The following is a 23842-nucleotide window of genomic DNA, read 5'->3' as shown; positions in this document are numbered from 1 at the left end:
CGTGTCCGACTCTGTGCAATCCCATAGACGGCAGCCCAACAGGCTCCCCACTCCCTGGGATTCTCTAGGCAAGAACACTGGAGTGGGTTGCCATCTCCTTCTCCAATGCATGAAAGTGAAAAGTGAAAGTGAAGTCGCTTAGTCGTGTCAGACTCTTAGCGACCCCATGGACTGCAGCCTACCAGGCTCCTCCATCCATGGGATTTTCCAGGCAAGAGTACTGGAGTCGGGTGCCATTGCCTTCTCCTAACCACCTGGATAAATGGATGAATTTCTCCTGGACAGATTTCCTTCCACCCACTGCTCGTTTTCTTCGGGAGCTTTGTTCACATCCGCAGTGACCCCGGCACTATCTTTAAATACTGTGACTGTAACTCCCTGCCCTTGTACCTTCTGTTGGCTGACCAAAGAAATTCAAGGACCAGGTAGGTTGTTGAAGGCTGAGCAGTCAGGAGCTTTCCTCCTGATGCCCTTGATCTTCAGACCCGGAGAGGAATCTCAGAGTAAAGGAAGGTTTGCTCCCCTCCAAGGAGAGCCAATCTCACAGAGATGCCGATTGATATATCTTCACTCTATGGAAGAGTTCCTGTATTACCACGCCCAGGGGATCTCAGTGTTGGCGCTGAGGCCACGAACTAATTGACAGTGATGATGCTGGGGAAGGGGGATGACAGGAAGGGAAGCAGAGACGCTAAAATTAAATGACGAGAGACCTTGCCAACAGGAGTGGGCTCAGAAATGATGAACTATCTAGGGGATCAATGAGAAAGAGAGAATCAATGAGCATTCATTTCCTACTCCATGGGATCTTCCCAACCCAGGGATCAAACCCATGTCTCCTTCATTGTCAGGCAGATTCTTCACCACTGCACTGCCTGGGAAAAGTTAATAATAAGCACTCAAATTCACCAAAACACTATTGCTGCACAGGAAGATGTTTAATTTTTGTTGTTTTTAAAATAAATTTTCTGTTGGGTCCATTGTTTAAACCCTTTTACTCACAAGCCTAGTGGCAACCTGTCAAAGAAGTAGGCATCACAGGAAGAATTATCTCTATTTATTTATATATCTACCCACCTACCATCTATCCGTCATTCCTGTACCTACTTACCTAAGTACATCTGCAGAAAATTGTACAAAGCACAATCTATCTATACCAACCTTGGGGCGCATACATCAAGCTTATCCCTCCAGCTTTTCTGAGCATTAGCAAGTCTCTCTACTGGTTCAGTTCAGTTCAATCGCTCAGTCGTGCCCAACTCTTTGTGATCCCATGGACTGCAGCACGCCAGACTTCCCTGTCCATCACCAACTCCCTAAGCTTGCTCAAACTCATGTCCATTGAGTCAGCGATGGCATCCAACCATCTCATCCTCTGTCTATGCCAAAGCAATTTTTTTTTAAATTTTTTTGTGGAAAAATAGGAGAGAGGTTGAGAAGATAGATTCCGATGTCATATGGCCCCAAGTCTGATACTCACCAGTGCTAGGTCCTACGTGTCTTTGGGCGAGTTACTTAACCTCTCTGACCCTTAGGGTCCTCATCTGGAAGCTGGATATCATGAAAAGACCCATGGAATAATGGCATTTGAGGATTCGGTGGCGGAAATCAGTTCTTGGCAAATGGCAAAGGTCAGTAAGAGTGGACGTCACACCAGCGCTGCTAACCAAATCCACACTCCTATCAGACATTCTTTTTGCATCTCTAGATCACTTGGTTCCCGGGTAACCACCATCTGGAGACCAGAAATGCGTTCACAACTGCAAGTCAGGGAGTCCTCCGTACCCCCAGGGACAGCCTGCTGAGAGAAAACTGACCCAAGGGATTATTCGACTTCCTCATTCATTAATCTGGCTGTTAAGCAGAGAAAGTCCTGCTGATGCCAACAGATGCGAAGTTTGGCTGTGCTGACTGCAGAGAGCAGAAGAGGCCTCAGCAGCCAATCAAAGCATCTCCCCCAACTGGGTACAGCTTCCTGGGAACACTGGGTGGGAGCCGAGGCAGTGAGTACCAGGGAGACAGAGGATGCGTGGAGGGACGGGCCCCCAGCTGGCCCAACGTCCCAATGCAGGCTGAGCCCTGGGCAAGCCATGCCACTGTGGCCTGAACGGACAGAGCTCACAATGAAATCTCGAAGTCAGGCCCACCTGTGGCACCTGGGTTCCAGGATGGAGCAGGTGATGCCTTTCTTGGGAGCAAAGGGGACTGGGGTGGGGAGAGGTGGGGCGGGCAGGGGGCGCTGACCCAGGGCTCAGAGCATATCCTCCACTCACCTCTGCCTGGCTGGCTCTTCCACACTCGGCCACATCTGCCATCTTGCTCAGGCCATATGGGAGATATTTGGGGCACCACATTCTGCCAGAAAACCTCTCCTCTGCCCCTCTCATCTGCCCTGCCTGCAGGCAGCTGAAGAAGATCCCCTCGTGAGTCCCATGATGGGCTGAGGCCCAGCACAGAGTCAAAGCAGAGCACGGGCTTATGCCAACAGTTACAAAGAACACATTTGCACTTTGGTTGGGTTCCAACATCTCTTTAACATCAGAGATCAGAACTCGGGGAAAGATAACAGTATCCTATGGCTCCCCAAAGACTGAGCGCCAGATGAGACTGATGGACTGTTGTCTGGAGACAAATTGAGTCATTTCCCCAGCGGCATGGCACCAGTGCAGAAAGCCAGCCGCGTGCCACAGCTGGCTTACCTGGCAAACCAGGGCTCAGGTACCTGGGGCCCATGGATGTAACTGTGGGAGAGGTCACTGGGTAGGTGGGGGAACTGTCATGCACAACATACTAGCCAGAGCCAGGGCACACAGACTGTTCCTGCCCATGGAGGTTTTGCAGAACTGGTGGGGCAATTTCCATAGTAAAAGATGCAGCTGGGACAAGGACAGAACCATCCAGAACCATCTAGAACCATCTAGGCTACTGCATCCCAGACTGACTTCCAGAATTCTGGGTGCAGACTATGTGCCCAGGAGTTTTCTGAGTCATAAATTTTCTCTCTGGGGAAGGACTGATAGAGAAGGGCCAGCATCTCATAATCCATGGGGTAGACCGGGGAGAGACACATTTCCCAAAGCGAAATGCACATAAATCTGAGAGGATGCTGTGATGAGTTTAAAGGGCACCCAAAGGAGCTTTTTAATTTTATTAATTCAAAATTAAAAGTTTTGCAAAAAAAAAAAAAAAAACATAACTGGCTCTTCAAACTTGTAATTTCACCAATATTATTCCCTGAGATAGCATTTCTCAACCTCAGCCCTACCGACATTTCGGGCAAGATAATTTTTCCTGTGGGGCTGTCTTGCACCTCGTAGGATACTTAGCAGCCTCTCTGGTCGCTACCCACTAGATGCCAGTAGTGAACCCCCTCCAAGGTGAGATAACCAAAAATGTCTTCAGACATTGCCAAACATCCTCTGAAGGTCAAAGACACTCTTGATTGGGAATCATCAGTTTAGGGTAAGTCTACTTCTTAAAGTAAAATAAGTTAATGTCAGGGAAAATGTACTATAGGTGACTTAGGATAAACAAACTACACAATTCACATATGGCAAATGTGGCTGAGCTGACAGCCACATCACCTCCTGACTGGCAGGAGTTTGGGAAAAAGCAGATGAGAAGATGGTCAAAGAGGAGCTAAAACTGGGTATTTATCCCCTTAAAATCCCACCACTGCTCCTTCATGCTTGCTCTGTTTTCTGGCTATCCCTGAAGTCGACTGGGCTTCCCTGGCAGCTCAGATGGTGAAGAATCTGCCTGCAATGAGGGAGACCTAGGTTCGATCCCTGGGTTGGGAAGATCCCCTGGAGAAAGGAATGGCAACCCACTCCAGTATTCTTTCCTGGAGAATTCCATGGACAGAGGAGCCTGGTGGGCTACAGTCCATGGGGTCGTAGAGTTGGACACAACCGAGCAACTAAAACTTCTGAAGCCAACTAAGTAAATGGATGTGGGGAGAGGACAAAAGAGCCCAAAGGAATCCCGAGAATCTACTTTCCTCACAACTTCTGGCCTTCCATGAAGGAAGAAGGAGTAGGGTGGGCTTGCTTCTCACCCCCCTGGGGAAGACAGTGCAGAGATGCTCGTGATGAGGGTAAAGAGTAGGAGGCAGGCGGTCCCTGGAGCTGCAGAAGTCACTGAAGAGCCTTGAGAAGTTCAGCTACGTTTGCTCGCCTATCTCACACTCTGTTAGCTGTGGGGTGCTGGCTGGGAGGCACCCTGTCGTCTCTCTTTAGTATCTGACCAATCCACAGGGCTAAGGAAATGATCAATCCAAAGATACACCTCCTTAGATTCACAGACTTAGAAAACGAACTTGCGGTTGCCAGTGGGAAGGGACAGTTAGGGAGTTTGGGATGGACATATCACACTGCTGTATTTAAAATGGATAACCAACAGGGACCTACTGTAGAGCACATGGAACTCTGCTCAATGTTATGTGGCAGCCTGGATGGGAGGGGAGTCTGGGGGAGAATGGATACATGGATCTGTATGGCCGAGTCCCTTCACTATTCACCTGAAACTATCACATTTTTGGATAACCAGCTACCCCCCAATGTGAGATAAGAAGTTTAAAAGAAAAACAAAAACAAAGATATAACTCCTGCAAGTCCCATCAGAAAGGGAAGCACTCCACTGGTTTAAAAAGCTAACACTCACAAGCACTTAGCGTGTACTGATGACTTTACAGACACCGTGCCCTGCCATCTTCATCACAGCCCTGCGGGGCTATTCCTGTGGTAACTACATTGCAGATGGGGAGACGGAGGCTGAGTGGGTCAGAGCCCCTTAAGGCCAGAAGACACAGCTCCAGGACTCCACCTGAGTCTGCTGGACTCACAGCTGCCCAGGAAAGCAGAAGAAGACAGTAAGGGCCCTCCTTACAAGATCCACTGGTCACCCGCCCCACACAGGAACGCCACTGTGATTCAGAGGCCTCAGAATGGCCCAATGCACAAGCAGATACAAGGATGCAACTAACTGCCCAAGGGAGAGAGTTCTCCAAACCCAAGGCGTGAATGAGCAGCCACCCCTCCCCGCATGACCCCTCCCTGCCTCTGCTCTCTGCGTTCACCTCCTGGTGACCACTGGGTGGAGGAAAACTCAGAAAAACAGGTCTGATTCTTCCCATGGTGCTTTCAGAACCCGGGTGCACACACAGCGTCTCAACACGGCAGCAAGACAGCCGTTATGTGTCTGTCCCATTTTTCTGAGTCCTGGAGCCAAGAGGGTGCTGATAAACGCTCCCTGGAGAGGTGGTTCTGAGCATCAGGGCAGAGAAGGTGACAGAGACCATGGGGAGGTACTCACCTGGGTCTCCAGGGTGATCACTGGGCTTGGTTGTGGCTCCTGTGGGAAAAAAGGAGAAAATGCCTATGAATGGGGGGGAAATGTAACCTACTACCCTGGCACCACTTTAAAACAAAGCTGTACTTCTGCAGTGCTCAAGCAACCACACGGGGAGGGTGTCCCCGTTCTGTCACCCCCATTCCATGCGACATTCTCTACCTCCTCCCACACCCACATGAGGAAGGAGGATAAAACTTTTCACTAGGAGGTTGCAGGGACACACGCAGGAGATCACGCAAGAAGATGAAGTGCAAGTGTAAAGAAAGAACAAACAAAGCCCCCTCGCAGAGCATCTCAAAGTGTGCTCAAAGCATCGACGGGAGGGAGAAGATGGGTCCGCAAGAGGATTAGAAATAAACCTGAAAGAATATAAAGTCCCGATGAGGGGCAAGGCCACCACTTTGTGTCTGATCTGGGAAAGAATGAGGGAAGGAACGAGACAGAGGGACAAGAAGGAGCTTAATTCCCGGTCTGTGGTGCACATTCCAATGGGCTGGGGAAGATTCCTTTCAGGAGGGAGAAGGCCAGAGAAAGTCCCATTCATTCACTTTCGACAAAAGCCAATTGACTGGAAATGCTCGGTGGTAAATTCTCTCGGGTCATTAAACGTGAACTCCGGGGTGGGGGCAGGGTGGGTACAGAGGAGGAAGGGACGCCTGGAGAGGAGGTAGCGGTTTTCAGCGAGTGGATTCCAAAGAAAACAGGAAACTCAGCACATAAAGGCTATTTTTGTCTCGACTATGTTGGCCCTGCACTTAATCATCTTGGATTCATGATTCTGGGAAAGTAACCTCAAGCTGCCTCTGCCTGAGAATGGGCATGATTTTAGAGCCCCAAAGGGCAAACTCAATTGGAAGCTTTATCTAAGCAGATTTTCCAACACAGGCTTCCAGAAAGCATGCAAATTCGCCCCAGCCCCCTGCCCTCTGCTGTGAACAAGAAGGAAATGTAGATATCACGCCTTATTCGTCTTTCTGTGATGGGCTTACTTTACTTAGCACAATGTCCTCAAGGTTCACCCATGTTGTTACAAATGGCAGGATTTCCTTCTTGTTTGAAGGCTGAATGATATTCCACTGTGTGTGTATATATGGGGCTTCCCAGGTGACTCAGTGGTAAAGAATCTGCCTGCTATTGCAGGAGCCGCAGGAGACTTAGGTTTGATCCATCCCTGGGTCGGAAGATCCCCTGGAGGGGGAAATGGCAACCCATTCCAGTATTCTTGCCTGGAAAATCCCATGGACAGAGGAGACTGGCAGGCTACAGTCCATGGGAGTGACCTTTGAGTGACCACAAAGAGTCGGTCACTCAGTCAGACACGACTGCGCACGCAGGCAGCACATATATATACAGCATATTTTCTTTATTCACCTGTCAATGGACATACCGGTTGTTTCCATGTTTTGGCTATTAAGAATTTGGCTTCCAGGATCATGGGGGTGCAGATCTCATAATTCCACTTTTATGAGGCAACTAAAATAAACTCTCAGAGAAGCAGAGAGTAGAAGGGTGGTTGGCAGGGGCTGGAAGGAGCGGGAAAGTGGGGAGATGCTATGTATCGAGTATGAAGTTTCAGTCCCACTAGGCAAATAAGCTCCAGAGATCTGCTGTATGACATAGAGCCTAGAGTTAGCAACATGGCACTGTACACTGAAAATTTCGGTCAGAGGACAGACCTCATGTTAGGTGTTCTTTCCATAATTAAAAAAGAAAGAAAGTGTAGAGAGACTGGAACATCTAAACCCCTCACCATCCTAAGTAACTGTCACTCACTTTCTTGATCACTGCTCCCCTGTGGCATCTTGATAACGATGCCTTGTTCTGATGAGGGTCAGATACCTAACCCCAGGAATGCTTTGCTTTCTGGTCTGTTCTGACCTTTCCTTCAAGACAAGGGACTCTTCTCTCCCAATTTCAGTTCTAATTCCCAGCGTCTCTTCAATGGTGCAGCTCAGAGGTTGATGCCAAGAGGACATCTCACTCTCATTTTCACACTCCACCCTGGCCCTGAACATTCCTCATCCCCAAGAAGATACTGAGGGGCATTTTTCCCCCTCTTCCCACACTGCAGCCTTGGCCCACAAAGAAACTTGGAGAAAGACTTCCCTGATGGTCCAGCGGTTAAGAATCCACCTTGCAACGCAGGGGGATGAGGGTTCGATCCCTGCTGGGGGAACCAAGGTCAACACCAGAGAGTCCATGTGCTAAAGAGCCTACAAGATACAAGGAAGATCCTACGTGCCCCAACTAAGACCCAACACAGCCACACAAATATTAAAACAACAACAACAACAAAGAAGTCTTGTAAGAAATACTGCAACCCTCTGTCTTCAAACCCTTACCAGCTCCTTGTCAAGGGGGAAGAGGTAGCCACTACAGCGGGGGAGAACCTTCGCTGAACCACTCTTTATTCAAGTGAGGCTCATTATTTTAGCATCCTTCATGGAGCACCCCCAGCCAGCTCCTGTATCACATGTCTGCAGAGAGAGTGAACCCTGTGCTCCCAGGCTCCCAGGGTCAGGCCAAGTACACTGTGCAGGGCCCATTCTAGTCCGGGAGGCAAGGCCATGGTCCATGTTGGGCAGCATGGGTCAGACTCACACTGTTTAATGAGAGACAGCACACAAGTCTGTGCTTCAGCTCAAGTCAGCCTCTGTGTGTCTGTCTGTCCCTCTCTTTATTCCGATCCCAGCATCCAGATTTTGACTGGAAGATAAGAAGCTGCTTCTCAGACATTAGCTTCATTTTTTAAGGCCAGGTCCTTGCAAAGCATTGGATGGGGTGTTGGGTGCATGCCCAGATTAATTAAGCTGTACTTCACAGCGCATTTGGCTGTTGTTTGGGGCTTACGCTTCACTGCTCAGAATCCCATGGGGGAGGCGGGGGAGAGGGGAGAATGCCATCCTGAACCCCATGAACAACTTCACTGAAAAAGACTTTCCCAGGAAGCCACAGGAAACCTCTGACATCCGTGTTGACAAAACCCAGAGCCTGATCCATGGGTACAATGCTGCACCAACTATCTGGTGTTCCATGATCAGAGATCCTCTGGGGGCAGGGTCAGAGGATTAATATTCATTAAAAAGCTTCTGGAAAAACAAAAGCAAAAATGCTATCTATTTAGCATGTTAATTATTTAGCCAAGAAGACAGACAAAGTAACTCACAAACGGCCATGTCATTAACACTTAAGATTCACTGGCCAACAAACTCACTCCCCTCCCTCTGTGCACATTTGAGATATAAGACTCTGCCTACAGAGGCTCAGACCAGAGGATTCAAGGTATGACAGTATCTCTGTGAGGTTTCACTTTCAGTAACATCCTCCTTAATTGGAAAGGCTAACGAAGTGGAACTGGGTCAATGATGCTGTCTGCCTAATCCATCGCGTCTGTCTAAACTGGGACTCTTTGGTTTACAGTAGAGTAAATTCCTGTCTGTCAGAGGAAAGGCTCTCGGAGACCAATGGGGAATTCGCAACGTGCTCGGATGCTACAGTGGAGAGCTTTTAGAATCTTAATGTGGGGACCGAGAACCAGGGAACCACCTAAAGCAAGGAAAGCCCTTTCATATCATCTACTGCAATGACAAAGTGGGGAAGCCAAGTGGGGAACTGGGTAGATGGAATCAGTGGCCCTCATTTTCACCACTCCCTCGATCCACACCTTCTGGTCATGTGATCGTGCATTTCTTTGCAGAGCAAGCTTCCTCCTCCCTGAACTTGGGCTTGCCCATTAGCAGTTAAGACATCGTGGAAGCTTGAAATGTGTGTGCATGATTGAGCATGACCTCTTGTGCTTTTGCCGGTCAGCTCAGGAGAATACACCCCAGGTAGCCTGCTGGTCCAAGGGGGATTAGAGGCACTCGGAGCAGACCCGATCCAATCTGCAGCTTGAAGCTAAGTCCAGCCTCGATTAGCCAACCCCGAGCCCACCTCACTCACAGACAGAATATGTGCCTGTTGTCTCAAGCCATTTCAGGTTGACTTGTTACACAGCGCCATTGTGGTGAATATACTCTCCAAGGTAGACCTTGATAGAACTAAAATGTATTGTATACAGTCCAGCCTTGGAAACGAAAAGATACATATTCTCCCTAAGTCTGCAAATACATCCAGGAACCTGCAATAACTACAGCTAATAGCTATCATTTACTGAGACCCTACTATGTACCAGGCTCCATTTGAGATGGACCTTACACCAAGCAAAGAAACATTCACCACCAGTATTTGGTACTACCTCTGAGTCAGCCTTCAGCCCTCTTCACTAAATATACCAGTTCTTCTGAATTTGTTTCGGCGCCATTACAACATATTGGGGCTTCCCTGGTGGCTCAGATGGTAAAGAGTCCACTTGCAATGAAGGAGACCCAGGTTTGATCCCTGGGTCAGGAAGATCCCCTGGAGAAGGGAGTGGCTACCCACTCCAGTATTCTTGCCTGGAGAATTCCACGGACAGAGGAGCCTGGCAGGCTACACCCAAGGGGTCACAAAGAGTCAGACACGACTAAGCGACCAACACTTACAGCTGCACGATAACATTAAAGGGGGTCATCACTCAGAACCTCCTTGCTCTGAGAAAGACATTTCTCATTCCTTTGGTTTATTCTAAACTTTATTCCATGGGCATATTATTTGACCAAGATTCAGAATAGTCATGAATACTAGTAGTAACTTACTAAGTTACTTGTTAAGTAACAGCTAATAATTTGTTAACGTCATACCATGTTTCAGGCCGTGGCTTAACCTCTATACACACATCATTCCATTTACCCCTTGTAACACCTTTATGGTAGGCACTACTACTATTCCCATTATAGAGATGGGGAAACTGATGACCACAGAGATCGAATAACTTGTCCAAGTTTACACAGATATTGTTGAAGCCTGGATTCAGTCCCAAGGCCCTGTATTCAAGAAACCTGGGGTATTTTAGAGTAGCTCTATCAGACAATACAGTCCTACCTTAGACAAAGTAATCCTGCAACCTAGATAATGTTTATCAAAAGGAAGAATACAGGAAGTAAAAGGTTAAGTACCACCTTAACGACTGGCATCGTTTTTGAGCATCCGTATTTTTAAAAAAGGTAGTGGACACGGTTGATAGAAATTAGCACACATGTCAAAACTAAAAACAAAATGCAGTCACTGTGCCACAGCATGAACCATGCAGAGTTAGCCAAACTCGTTCACACACGTTTACTATGCTCCAACTCAGCAGCCAGCACTCTGCCTGGCGGGCACCATGAGGGAGACAGAACTGAGTTTAAAGGGACCCTGTGCGCCCTTCTATCCCAAAGCTAACTGTATAAATGAGGCGGGAGCCTGATTACAGGTCCTGGAGAAATGAAACTTGTTTGCTCCTCAACAGTCTTGCTTGTATGACCAGGGAAACCAGGCTCAGATACTTCTGAGCCCATCAGGGCCACGGGCCTAATCTTAACAAGCAATTAAGCTTTTATAAAGAATGCAGAGAGAAGAGGAGGAATTTGTTCATTTTCATTTCAGGCTTGCATCAAACGTTTCTGGCTTTCCTGGTCATGCTGAGCCCCGGGTAAGCCTCGTTCACACACGTTTACTATGCTCCAACTCAGCAGCTAGCACTCTGCCTGGCAGGCACCATGAGGGAGACAGAACTGAGTTTAAAGGGACCCTGTGTGCCCTTCTATCCCAAAGCTAACTGTTTAAATGAGGCGGGAGCCTGATTACAAGTTGGAAGGGGCTTTCTCCTCCCTGTCTTTGATAAGACATCATATCTATATCTCATATGATATGAGATATCATAAGATAGCGCTTGTTCTTGGGCATTAAGCAAAGTCTTTGGGAAATAGGTGACAAACATGTGACTCAGGCTTCCTGAGTCAGGTCCCCCCTGAGGCCCATCAAGTCAGCAGATAGACAATGGGTCCCCAGTAAGACTCAGCACAGACACACCCAGGACGAAGCTGCAGAAGGCTGATGGCACTCGCCCAGGGAGTCCTCTGATTCGCCATAGGAGGGAGCTTCCACCATCCGGAGACTGGATCTAATCTCATCACTGTTCAATAGCAGGCACCTTGGGAAATGCAACGAGCTCTTCATGGGATCAAAAACTCAGCACCGCTGCCTGCTGGAGAAACACTCCCTGGTGAGAGCACCCAGAGGAAGCTGAGCGTGGATGCCAGGCCAGAGGCCTAACTGGATGTGGTCACTTGTACTGCAGGCTGGGCACAGGGCAAAGAAGGACCATTTGTGGGAAAAGAATACAGGTTAGGGGTCAGCCCTGGGTTCAGATCATGCACAAGCCCAGTTCTAGTCTTGCTCAGGCTGCCATAACAAAGTACCACAGGCTGAGTGGCTTACACAAGAGAAACTTATTTTCTCACAATTCTGGGAGCTAGAAGTCCAAGGTCAATGCACCAGCAGGGTTTTTTTTCTTTGAAGGCCTCTCTGCTTAGATGGCTGCCTTCTCACTGTGTACTCACATAGTCTTTTTACTCCATCCAGGAGCCTCTGGGTGTCTCTGTGTGCCCAAAGTTCCTCTTCTCATAAAGATACCAGTCAGACTGGACTATTGTTTTTATTTAAGTCACTCAGTCGTGTCCAACTCTTTTTGTGACCCCATGAACTGTAGCCCATCAGCCTCCTGTGTCCATGAGATTTTCCAGGCAAGACTATTGGAGTGGGTTGCCATTTCCTTCTCCAGGGTATCTTTCTGGCCCAGGGATCGAACACACATCTCTGGCATTGGCAGGCAGATTCTCTACCCCTGAGCCATCTGGGAAACCCTCAGACTAGATTAGAAATCCCTTCTAAAAGCCACATTTTAACTGAATCACTTCTTTAAAGGTTTTGCTCCCAAGAACTGTGTGAGTCAGCAGATGACCACTTAGACTAGTGACCTCAGCCAAACCTCATAGCATCTGTGAGCTTTACTTTCTCATTTACATGATGTTAACAGGAGGGTCTATATTTCTCCTACAGAGCTACTGCAAGACAGCAAAGCATAGACTGTATTGTCTGGCAAACTCTGTAAGTGAAAACGAGCATTGGTAACAATCACACCAGCTTAACAGGTGTGAACCTGGACCGTCTCACACCAACTCAGATGCACAGTCACCTCCTGTCTTGAAAACAGGATATCATATCACAGGCTGTTGTGAACATTAACTAAAACCAGATATTTCAAATGTTTGGTCTCTGGCTAGAAACTCAAAGATAATCGTCCCTTTGTTTTCTTCTTCCAGGCTTGTGAAGGCTAAGACATAACCCTCCACACCCAACCCTACTCTATCATAATTCTTCTGCACTGAGAATTATTGTACATAACTGGGTGCATGCATGCTTAGTCGCTCAGTCTTATCCGAATCTTGTGGCCCCATGGACTGTAGCCTGCCAGGCTCCTCTGTCCTTGAGGTTTTTCAGGCAAGAATACCAAAGTGGGTTGCCATTTCTTCCTCCAGGGGATCTTCCCAACCCAGAGATCGAACCCACGTCCCCTGTATCTCTTGCCTTGCAGGCAGATTCTTTCCCACTGAGCCATCAAAGAAGACTATTGTACCTAAGTGGACAGCAGTGAGTGGGTAAAGTTACCTACTTCATTTTGAAAGCTTACTTGTGTCAAGCGCGTGAACTCCTTGTAACCCTGGCAAGGGAAGTCTCAAACTGCCCATTTTACAGATCAGATAACTAATGCTCCAGCAAGACAATTTGCTCGAGAACATAGATTTGATAAGGGATGGGGCCAGGTCTGGTGCTCAGGTCTGTACACTGCCAGAAACTGGTCCTTTAACCAATATCCTGGTGTTTCCAATAGTGTGAACTTACTGAATCAGGCTCTCTGGGCAAGGATCCAAAGAATCTGCATTTTTATTAGACATTCTTGGGCAAGTCAGGCAGACTGAAGCCTGAGAACTCTTGTATTATATTCTGAATAGTACAAGACTAAAGGCATCCGAGGTGAGAAAGACAGCCAGTGAAAAACCAAAAATCTTGCTTAGGACTCCAACCTCTGACACCAGCTAGCCACCAAGTGTCTGATGCATGCTTGGGACTCTAGTGCTCAGGCTTTGTGCCTCCAAGAAATTTCATGATGGGTGTGTCCTGGCCTCCCCTGGGTACTCTAAGAGAATAGCACAGACTGAGTGGGTTATAAACAGCAGAAATTTATTTCTCACAGTTCTGGAGTCTATGAGTCCAAGGTCAAGGTGCTGGCAGACTTGGTGTCTGGCGAGAGCTTCCTGATTCATAGATAGCTGTCTTTTTGCTGTGACCTCACGTGGCAGAAGATTCAGGGGAGTTTTTCAGGGTCTCTTTTATAAGGGCACTAATCTCATTCATGGGGGCTCCTCCCTCATGACCTAATCACCTCCCGAAGACCCCACCTCTTAACTCCATCCCACGGGATATTAGAATTTCAACATATGAATTTTTAGAGGGACACATATATTCCATCTGGGCTTCCCTGGTGGCTCAGTAGTATAGAATCTGCCTGCAATGCAGGAGACTTGGGTTCAATCCCTGGGTTGGGAAGATCCCCTGGAGGAGGGCATGGCAACCCACCCCAGTATTCTTGCCTAGAGAATTCCATGGACAGAGGAGCCTGGCGGGCATCAGTCCATGGGGTCATAAAGAGTCAGACAGGACTTAGTGACTAAAACCACCACCATACATTCAGTCCACAGCAAGGTGCAGGGTGGTTTTGGCCCCTTCTTTTCTCCCCACATAAATAGTGAAGGTATCCCTCTTGCCCCAGAAACCCGGTCACCACTCCCCTCCCTTCAGCACCACCCCCCCCCAGGGCGTGTGACCCTGTCTTAATTCTTTCTCTAGGCCTGGTCACAGCCATCAGGGTGCTCACACAATAGCGCTTTCTGTGGGATTCCACGGTGCGCTTATCTTACACGGCAGGGGCTCCCGAGATGAAGGCGGGACACGTGCCGGCCAGGCGGCTCCAGGCGATGAGGGAGGCACATGATGGACACAGAACGCCCTTGTTCTCTGAGAAAGGCTGCTCTTGGAACGTGAGCACAGGCCGGCACCACACAGACTCACCTTGTTGGAAAATGCAAAGTCACCTTCAAAGAGGACTCAGGGGAGAAAGCAGAAACCCCGTGGAGAGGGCAAGGGGCCTCTCCCTGCATCACAGAGATGGTGACAGATGTGACTGGGCCCTGAAAACGGGGTGGAATTCCCTTGCTCTGTCTGTCTCTTTTTGGTCTTGAAAGTTCAAAAAGTTCAGAGACCTTTTAGATCTTCTTCTGCATTCCCTCCACATATTTAAGTCCAGACCTCAGGAAGGACCAACAGAACCTCAAAGAACTGCTAAATGAAGCCTGAAGCCCTTGGATCAGTAGTTGACCATCCCCATCCTGGAAAGAGAGGAGAAACCACAGATGCATGGAAACTCGGCAATGGCTTTAGTGTTTCTCAGCTCCGCGTGTGTATCTCTGAGCGCAAACAGTCACTAAAAATCTAAACTAAGAACACTTCGTGCTGCGTGGGCCTCCGGAGGTTTTGTAATCCTTTACAAAGTGCACAGAACTACAATTCTTGGAACTACGCTTTGAATACACCTGCCTGAGGCCCTGGATGCGCTTTTCTGCCAGAAAGTATGGCTTCTAGCTGTGTGGCTGCTGCCTGGCTACTGCGCACAACTGTCACCTCCCCCTCATTCATGCAGTGATCCTGGGTCACGTGGCTGATCAGTACTGACGATAATCAGAAAAGCAGCCCAACACTGGGCTCACAGTGAAGCAAGACATTATAATAAGTGGGCTGTAAGAACTCTCATTAAAAACTCACAACAGCTCAGATTATTCATAGGTATTATTAGTACTAACAGCTCCATTTTACAGGACGGTATAACCGAGGCTCAAAGGCACTCATTAGTAAATCGCAGAGACAAGGTTTGGATCAGGACAGCCCAACTCCTGAGGGCTTCCCTGGTGAGTCAGATGTAAAGAATCTGCCTGCAATGCAGGAGACCCAGGTTCAATCCCTGGGTCAGGAAGATCCCTTGGAGGAAGGCAAGGCAACTACTCCAGTATTCTTGCAGGGAGAACTACATGGACAGAGGAGCCCAGAAGCTACAGGCCACAGCATCACAAAGAGTCGACCACAACTGAGCGACTAACACACACACACACATACAGCCCAAGCCCTGAGGCTGCACTTTTGACCACTAGACTATGCTGTTTCCCAGGGGTACGACCACACTGTAAATCAGAATCACTTAACCATGGTTCATTCTGTGAGTTGTTGGCACTAGGAAGCCTTATGGAGCAGGGAACTGGATCACATCGTATTAGGAAATACCAGATTGTCCCATTTGGTTGCTCTGGATCTTTGGCTAATTACGTAACCTTTAAGAATACTAATCACAACAAGAACAAGAGTAATAACTATCTCAGTGGTTACTGTAAAGACTGACAGAGATGGAGTATCAGAACCTCGCTCAGCCCTGGTGGCAAGTAGGAAAGCCACAAATGTTAGTTCCTCTTGGAGGACAATTACTGTCACTTTATGGGATGTGTTTTTCACAGCTCGAAGGCATTTCAGACCAGAAACGAGACATGCCTGCAGCATGCCAAGAAAAAACGGAGCAACGCAACCTCCACCCAACACAGCCAGACAAGATGCGCTGGTAGACCGTCCGGGCTTGCAGTCCTCCTGAAGCTGGCCACCAGACTCTGCTGGGACGCAAGTCTTCCTAAGCTCAGAATACAAGCCACATCTCCAGCCTAGCCCAATAATTAGCTTTTCCCAGGCACAGGCCAGGCGACACCTACCAATTTGACACCCATCTGCTGTGGTCACCAAGATGGCAGGTGGCCCAAATGGAAACAATGTGTCCTGGAGACACTGTCCAGAGACACAACGCTCTGTTCTATAGCTTCTGGGACTGCGAGGTAGGTTTTCTGTTCCACAAAGATCTAGTTTAAAGATTTGAGCCCAAGAATCCAAAACTGTGAATACCAGAAAGACACTGAAGAGATACGGGGTAGGTGAGCAGCAGCTTCCCTATGGGATGTCCAAGGTGGATATTACCAGGCAATTACTTGGCCTCAAATTCTTAGCACGGCTTGTGAACAGACACTATTGGTACATTCCTATTTTCCAGTGAGATGAAATGCATTTCCTGCCCTGACCTAGATCAAACCCATCATTTTCTGTTATGGCATATGAGACCCGGGGCTTCCCAGGTGGCTCAGTGGTAAAGAATCCATATGCCAAGCAGGAGACCCAGGTTCGATCCCTGGGTCGGGAAGATAGCCTGGAGAAGGAAATGGGAACTCACTCCAGGCATTCTTGCCTGGAGAATTCTATGGACAGAGGAGGCTGGCAGGCTACAGTCCATGGGGTTGCAAAGAGTTGGACACGACTTGGTGATTAAAGAGCAACAGCAGCATATGCAATCCAGAATGGGAAGTAGTTTCCTAAGGGCACACACCATTTAGAGCAAAACCCAGCCTAGAATCCAAGTTTCTTGATACAAAATCCTGGGTTCATCCTTTTTTTGCCAAAATCAGTGTTTATGTGAGTCCTTCCCACACTCCTTTTCTTCATTTCCTCTTCTTCAGATCCTCACCAGAGCCTCTAGCCAGGACAACTTTTGTCCAAAAGACAGCATATCCCAGCTCTGGAGAAACTATGATTCAGCAGTGCTGCAAGTCTGAAATGTCTCCAAGAGGCCACACACAGAACTGCTGATTCAAGCCACGGGGGGATTGGATCCCAGGATGCGGGCACACGGCAACGGAGCGGAGAGCTTCACAGCGGATGCAGGGGGCGTATCCCCAGCTCTTGGCTGTGCCTGGGAGCTGGGGAGCCTCCTTCCTAGGCTAGAAGAGAGATGGTCGGCAAGTGGATCTGCAGGAGACACGTGGGCAGAGGCCTGGTACAAAGAGAGTCAGAGTCATGGTCTTGAGGTTTCAAAGGGCTGGGTCCCGGGGAGACTCAGTGCTCCTTCCTGCCTCCCTGGCTTTCTCCTGCATGTCTTAATGCTGATGAGGGTGCTGAGGATGAAGGTGACTGAGCCAACAGACAATGGCCATTATGACAGCTTTCATTTAAGTCCTTATGAAACACTCTGTTCATTTCTGTGCATTTCAGTAAATGCTCATTCCATCCTCCTGGGGCAGCTACTACAAGATGGCCATAAAGTCTGGAAACATAGATGATTTTATTTTTTTCTCGTCTCACTGGGCAGTGCTCTTGATGACATTATTCGTATATTCGCCTGTTTCTAGACTATGGATCTCCTACAGTATTCTTAATTTATAGAGGAGGAAACAGAATCTCAGAAAGACTTGCCCAAAAAGCAGGGCCAGGCTCATTTAACCTTCATATCTCTTAAGAAGTTAACCAAAGTGCGCAAAGGTGGTATGGTTTGACATGCATAGTGCACAATACTTTTTTTTTTTTTTAAAGCCAGTTGCCAACATTTAAAAAGTGGGTGATTTCACCATACCCAGATTTCTGGCTTTTCTTAAATGTCAGAAGATCTGGCCAAATGGGGATGTGGGCTGGCATGGCTACAGCTGGAGCTGAGTAGCTGCCACCTACTTAAGATGGGCACACATCCTCCTCTTGGCCACAGCCCCCACCCCACCTGCAGGGCTGGGGAGTTTGTGACCTCCCATCTCTTTTTAAAAATATCTATTTATTTACTAGGCTACATCATTGCTGTATGGGGGAATCGTCATTGTGTCATGCGTGATCTCTTGTTGAGACATTCAGATTCTCCAGTTGTGGCTCAGCAGTTGAGGTGCACAGGCTTAGTTGCCTCATGGCATGTGGGATCTTAGTTCCCCGACTAGAGGTTGAACCCGCATCTCCTGCATTGTAAGGCAGATTTTTAACCACTGGACCACCAGGGAAGTCCCCCTGATCTCCCATCTCTCAATGACCATATTTTACTGCTCTTCACAAGGGACAGTACCATTCTACCCGCCAGATGATTTGTTCAATCAACATGATTCCATGGTCAGCCCTAGTCCCAAGGAAGAAAAGTTCAGGATGCTGGGACTTGAGGGAAGAAAGAAAAGCTCTAATAAAGCACAGGGAAATGGAGCACTGCAGTTCACTCAATGACAAGCCTCTACCTGGGGCCCAATGGTCCTGACTTTCAGGGGGCGGGGCAGGCGGCAGCACTGGGCATCAGGCTGGGGGTTGCCCGGTGGGAAGGCTTCGGTGAAGAGCGTGGCACAGGAAGAGGTTGTTAGCGCCCACTGTTCTCTTGCTTCCTGCACTTCCACCGAGTGCAGCTGCCTGTGAACTGGCTGTTTGTTCCCAGCTCTCCCGGAAGGAAGCGCTCTCATCACCCACGACGACAGAGTTGGCCCAAGGAGCCGAGAACGGGTGCGGGGGCTGCGAGCCCGACTCTCCTCCTGTACAGGGCAGTCCCAAAGCTGCTGAGACAGGAAAAGGGGGAAGAAAGCGCAGCCCGGGAGAAAGCATCGTGAAGGGCTCGCGGACAAAGCCCCAGCTGGGGAAAAGGGAGGAGAGGGAGGCCAGAGGAAGGGGGTCCTGCCGGGCCCACCGAGTCTGTACAATGAGCTCCTTTCACCAGTGAATAGAGTTCTCTCCTCGACTCAGTCTCAATGGCTTTGTTTCTGAAACAACCCATTCTCCACCCAGAAAGCCAAACTCGCCAGACCCTGTGCCAAGGTCAGGCAAGAGCCTGAGATCCTCAAGCAAGCTGATAATCAGCCCCCAGGAGACGACCACGGTGCCCAGGGCGGCTCGGCTGACCCACGTCTACAATGATCTCCTTTGATTTCTGGGCTTTCCTGCCCAGGAGGGTGGGGGCAGGGGACCCAGACTCACACGCGTGACGTTTGGCATAACTGTAGGATCTATTCAGGATAGTAAGTGTTCTTTTCCCACGAACTTCATTGAGACATCTGTGCAAACAGAGGGGGCAGGAGGGGGCAGGATGAGAAAGGATGAGCCTGGAGAAGCAGGATGCAAGTTCAAGTCTTCCGTCTCAAATTGACCAAATCCATAAGGCGGTGGGGCTCTTCGCTGACCACCCAGCAGCAGTGTCTGTTTTACAGGCTCCTTGAAAACAGCATCTTGGAGAGTTTCCTGCCCACAGAGCAAACAGCAAAGTGGGGCCTACAGGCAGTAATCGCCTCAGATGGGTTTTGTTCAGCCCGTGCCACGTTTCCAAAAGAAAAATGCTACATGTGAGGCCAATACTTACAGTTCAGGAGGTTTCATGCAAAACTACAAAGCTCTGTCATTTCTTGGAAAATGAGGAGACCTGGAAACAGGAATCCATCAATTTCATAAGGCCCTGGCTGCTGATCTGGGAAAAGGCTGTCTCTCTTAGATGGGGCATGTGCCCGCACTCCAGCTAAGGACACATGCCTGACCCCCTCACTAGGGCCCCATGTAGCTACTGTGGGCACTGGGGTTTGTAGCCTCTTGTATATCAAGTCCCAGAGCTCTCAGCAGAGGCCCTGGGATGGGAGAGAAGGCTGGGATATGGACTTGTTGTAGAGCAAACTTGGCTATAAAATTCAATTGGCTACAAAATCCAAAACTGGACTCAAGAAATGTATACAAACATACAACCAGGAACACGTGGTCGGGAGCAGAGTCCACAAGTTTTGGGGGTGGTTCTCTGCTCTCCTTCTTCCCTGCTATTTGAACAACTCTTTTAGCTGCTGCTGCTGCTGCTAAGTCACTTCAGTCGTGTCTGACTCTGAGTGACCCCATAGATGGCAGCCCACCACGCTCCTCTGTCCCTGGGATTCTCCAGGCAAGAACACTGGAGTGGGTTGCCATTTCCTTCTCCAATGCATGAAGGTGAAAAGTGAAAGCGAAGTACCTCAGTCCTGTCCAACTCTGAGCGACCCCGTGGACTGCAGCCTACTAGGCTCCTCCATCCATGGGATTTTCCAGGCAAGAGTACTGGAGTGGGGTGCCATCGCCTTCTCTGTCTTTTAGCTACTGGTCCCATTTTCCAAGATGATCTTCTTTGTGCTTATATTTACCAAAATTCTGGGCCTGCCACACAGAGAGCACTGGGCAAATTCTTGTTGAACCAAAATCAACCGAAGCTCAAGCAATGTTGGGATGGACCCTAAGAGAACCATGCTCAGAATGCAGCTCACTTAACAGTTGCAGGATGTTTTCCCAACTGCAAGTCAAGACAAGTCCCTTGGGAATGGAAGACTGAACAGAAGTAGATGCGCTCAACCTACTGGTTGGCTGATGTCTGAGAAGAGGAAGCAGAGAGGGTCAACTTTATAGGCAACGCCCAACTTTATAGGCGACACAGCATATTTGAGATTCATGCTATGTAGCATGAGATCTGTTGGGAAGACATGACATGCTGACATGGTAAAATGAAAGTAAGTTGCCAATGTATCCAAGGACCAAAAGTTCATGAGAGTAGCTTCCAGAGTCCAGGCAGGTGCAGTATAGTCTCTTGCAGCTCTTCTAGGTCTAAAAAGGCAGACTGAGGTTTACTGCCTCGGCTTCTGTTGTATGTAGCTGAGACTATTTTCCAGCTTTGCATATGAGTGTGTGTGTGCGTGTGCGAGTGTATGTGTGTGTGCATATATGTGTGTGCACATAGGCAACCATTTGAGAACATTCACATGCACACATATGTGGTATTTCCTACCCAAAGCCTTGCTAAAAAGCTGCAGTGGGATCTGTGGATTTCGTTTGCTTAGCATCCCTCATTTTGGGGGATTTCCCTGAGTTACCCCACTCCTGGTTCTAATTTCAAGTGGACGCTGGGGGCAGGGAAGCAGCAACAGGAGAGATTCCACTGAGCAGACTTTTATTTCAGGACTGTGACATGAACGAGAAAGAATAAAAGCATGCAGAATTTCCCTTCTGCACTTTGCATTTAGTTATAATTATTCATGCAAGAGCATCTTTAAACACCAAATGGGGGAAATATTACAGTTGTTCTGATTTCACACACTAACTGTGTTTACATGCTAACAGCATTTCTCAGGGACAATTATCTTATTACTAGTGCACCAATCTTTTCAATCTTTTCAACACAGTTTACAGCTGCCGACTTCAAAAATTAAGGCTAATTAAGACCCTGCTTTCAGCAGGTAGGGTAAACTACTCACACATTTTAACTGATTCAAAGAAAAACAGCTTCAGGAGAGGGCATGAAGGAAGGGCGGGCAGAGTGTCAAAGGTACAGAGAAGAAATTATATAGCTTCCACTGATTTGAACACCAACGTTCTCCCAACGCTAATATTCCAGAATCCACTAGACAAGTTCCATCAATGGAAAGGCCTGGATATCAGGACCAAGGACAGCTGGTCTGTCCCACGCAAGGAGAAAGTGGGTATTTTGCATTCAATTATCTACTTCCAATCATCATACCCTTCCACATGCTTCAGCAGAGCACGCAGACTCTTACGTCAGATGACCTCTGCCCAGATGCTGGGTCCGTCAATTGCTCTGTTCCACCTTGAACAAGTTACTCACTTTCTTGGTTCCTCAGTTTCCTCATATGTGAAATAGGGATATTAATAATGCCTACCTGCCAGGCCCGTTGTCAGGAGTAATTGAATCAACACTTGTAAAGCACTCAATTTTAAATGGATAACCAACAAGGATCTACTGTAGAGCGCAAGGAACTCTGCTCAATGTTATGTAGCGACTTGGATGGGGGGCTGTTGTTTGGGGGAAAATGGATACATGTATCTGTATGGCTGAGTCCCTTTGCTGTTCATCTGAAACTATCACAACATTGTTAATTGGCTATACCCAAAACAAAATAAACAGTTTTTTAAAAATGTCTAAAGCACATTGATAATGTCTGGTTCATAATAATCATCCAATAACTATTTCTTTTACAAAGCGCGAGTTCTATCATAAAGCTGTAACACACTTAAACATCTGTTTTCTAACGCCTTCTTGACCTCATGCATACTCACCGCATTACGAGCCATTTGAGAACTGCTAATATGTAATTGCAGCTATATTTATTGTGTCTGTTAGCAATACCTTCTCCAATTACTTGCTCTGCTATCTCGTTAGCTGCCATATAAAACCAGCACCTTGGATCATCCATCATTATTTTTTGTTTTGTTTTGTTTTGTTTTAAATCACAGAGAAGGCCTGTTGCGTGGAGCCTGGATTTACGGTCCGGCTCCTGGAGCCCAAGCGCATTTCAGGCATCCCCAGCTGTGGCCTCTGCGGAGCCGTTAATGAGTTTCTCACGGTGCCTGGACCACTAAGTGTCACCCAGCACCTGCCGTGGGCCCACTTGTCCGATGAATCTTTCTGAATTCACACTAACCCTGTGAGTAGGTGATGCTGAGTAGGTTGCACTGATCCTATTTACAGATGAGGAGACTGAGGCTTTAAACAACTCTTCTATGATGACACAGCTTGCCAATAAAACAAAGTCATCATGTGGTGCAAACAACTAACATTCTCTCCTTTCAACATTTTCCTAAGTTACATTTCTCAAGACAGTTACTGCTACTAGCAGTAGAACTAACGGTGGCATCAACCACCAGCCAACACATGCAAGGTGCCAGGCATTCTCCTAAGCCACTGCATGCATTAACTCACTCAATCCTCACAACTACCCCATAAGGGTGGGGCTGGTACTAGCCCCCATTTTACAGATGAGGGGACTGGGCTCAGAGAAGCTATGCAACATGCCCAAAGTCACACAGCGGCAAAGTGTTGGAGTCAGAATTAGACCAAATCCGGGAGTTCTGGCTCCAGACCCTTTGTTCCTGGGCACTCTGATCTATAGTTTCTCAGGCGTACATGCGTGCTGTCGTGTCAGTCGTGTCTGACTATGTGCAACTCTATGGACTATAGCCCACCAGGCTCCCCTGTCCATGGGATTCTCCAAGCGAGAATACTGGAGTGGGTTGCCATGCCCTTCTCCAGGGGATCTTCTCAAAGCAAGGATAGAATCCATGCCTCTTACATCTCCTGCATCGGCAGGCAGGTTCTTTACCACTAGAGCCACCTAGGGAGCCCCCATAGCTTCTCATTATGGTTGTAAAATTCAACAACTGTCACCTTGTCGATAAATACATAAAGAAACAGAGTAGGGATTGATTGAGTCAATTATCATTTATCAAACAACTGATGACCACATCGGTGGTTTAGTTAAGTTTGTGATAAGCGCTGCCAAAGAAGATGATGTAGGAAGGCCACAAAACGGAGGAACTTCAACCAGGGTGGGGGACAGGAAGATTCTTTTAGGAAGTGAAACTTAAACTGGGCTTCAGAGAAAGAGCAGCTGGTCTGAGATGGGAGAAAGGATAAGCATTTTAGGCAGAGGGAACAGCATTAACAAAGGTTCTGCGGTAGGAAAGAACACATATCCTTTTTTTTTGCCTTTTGAACTTTTTATTTTATATTGGGGTATAGCTGATTAACAATGTTGTGATAGTTTCAGATGATCAGCAAAGAGACTCAGCCATAAATATACATGTTTCCATTCTCCCCCAAACTCCCCTCCCATCCAGGCTGCCACATAACATTGAGCAGAGTCCT

At 48.1% G+C, this 23842-nt stretch overlaps 1 protein-coding gene across 1 annotated transcript in view; it reads right to left on the bottom strand.

Annotated features, from left to right (window-relative positions):
- Positions 1 to 23842, bottom strand: part of XYLT1 (xylosyltransferase I) — a gene marked incomplete at its 5' end in the record, with an annotated part of 349600 nt that overhangs the window by 242506 nt on the left and 83252 nt on the right. Inside the window, one exon of the mRNA XM_010837407.1 lies at positions 5314 to 5352. Within this exon, the coding sequence (XP_010835709.1) occupies positions 5314 to 5352 (39 nt within the window). The remainder of the gene's footprint in view (positions 1 to 5313; positions 5353 to 23842) is intronic.

Source organism: Bison bison, unplaced genomic scaffold, assembly GCF_000754665.1.
Source record: "Bison bison bison isolate TAMUID 2011002044 unplaced genomic scaffold, Bison_UMD1.0 scf7180017864072, whole genome shotgun sequence".
NCBI classification, from domain to species: domain Eukaryota; kingdom Metazoa; phylum Chordata; class Mammalia; order Artiodactyla; family Bovidae; genus Bison; species Bison bison.
Note: the sequence above shows the minus strand (reverse complement) of the source record. Positions and strands in the feature narration are given on the sequence as shown.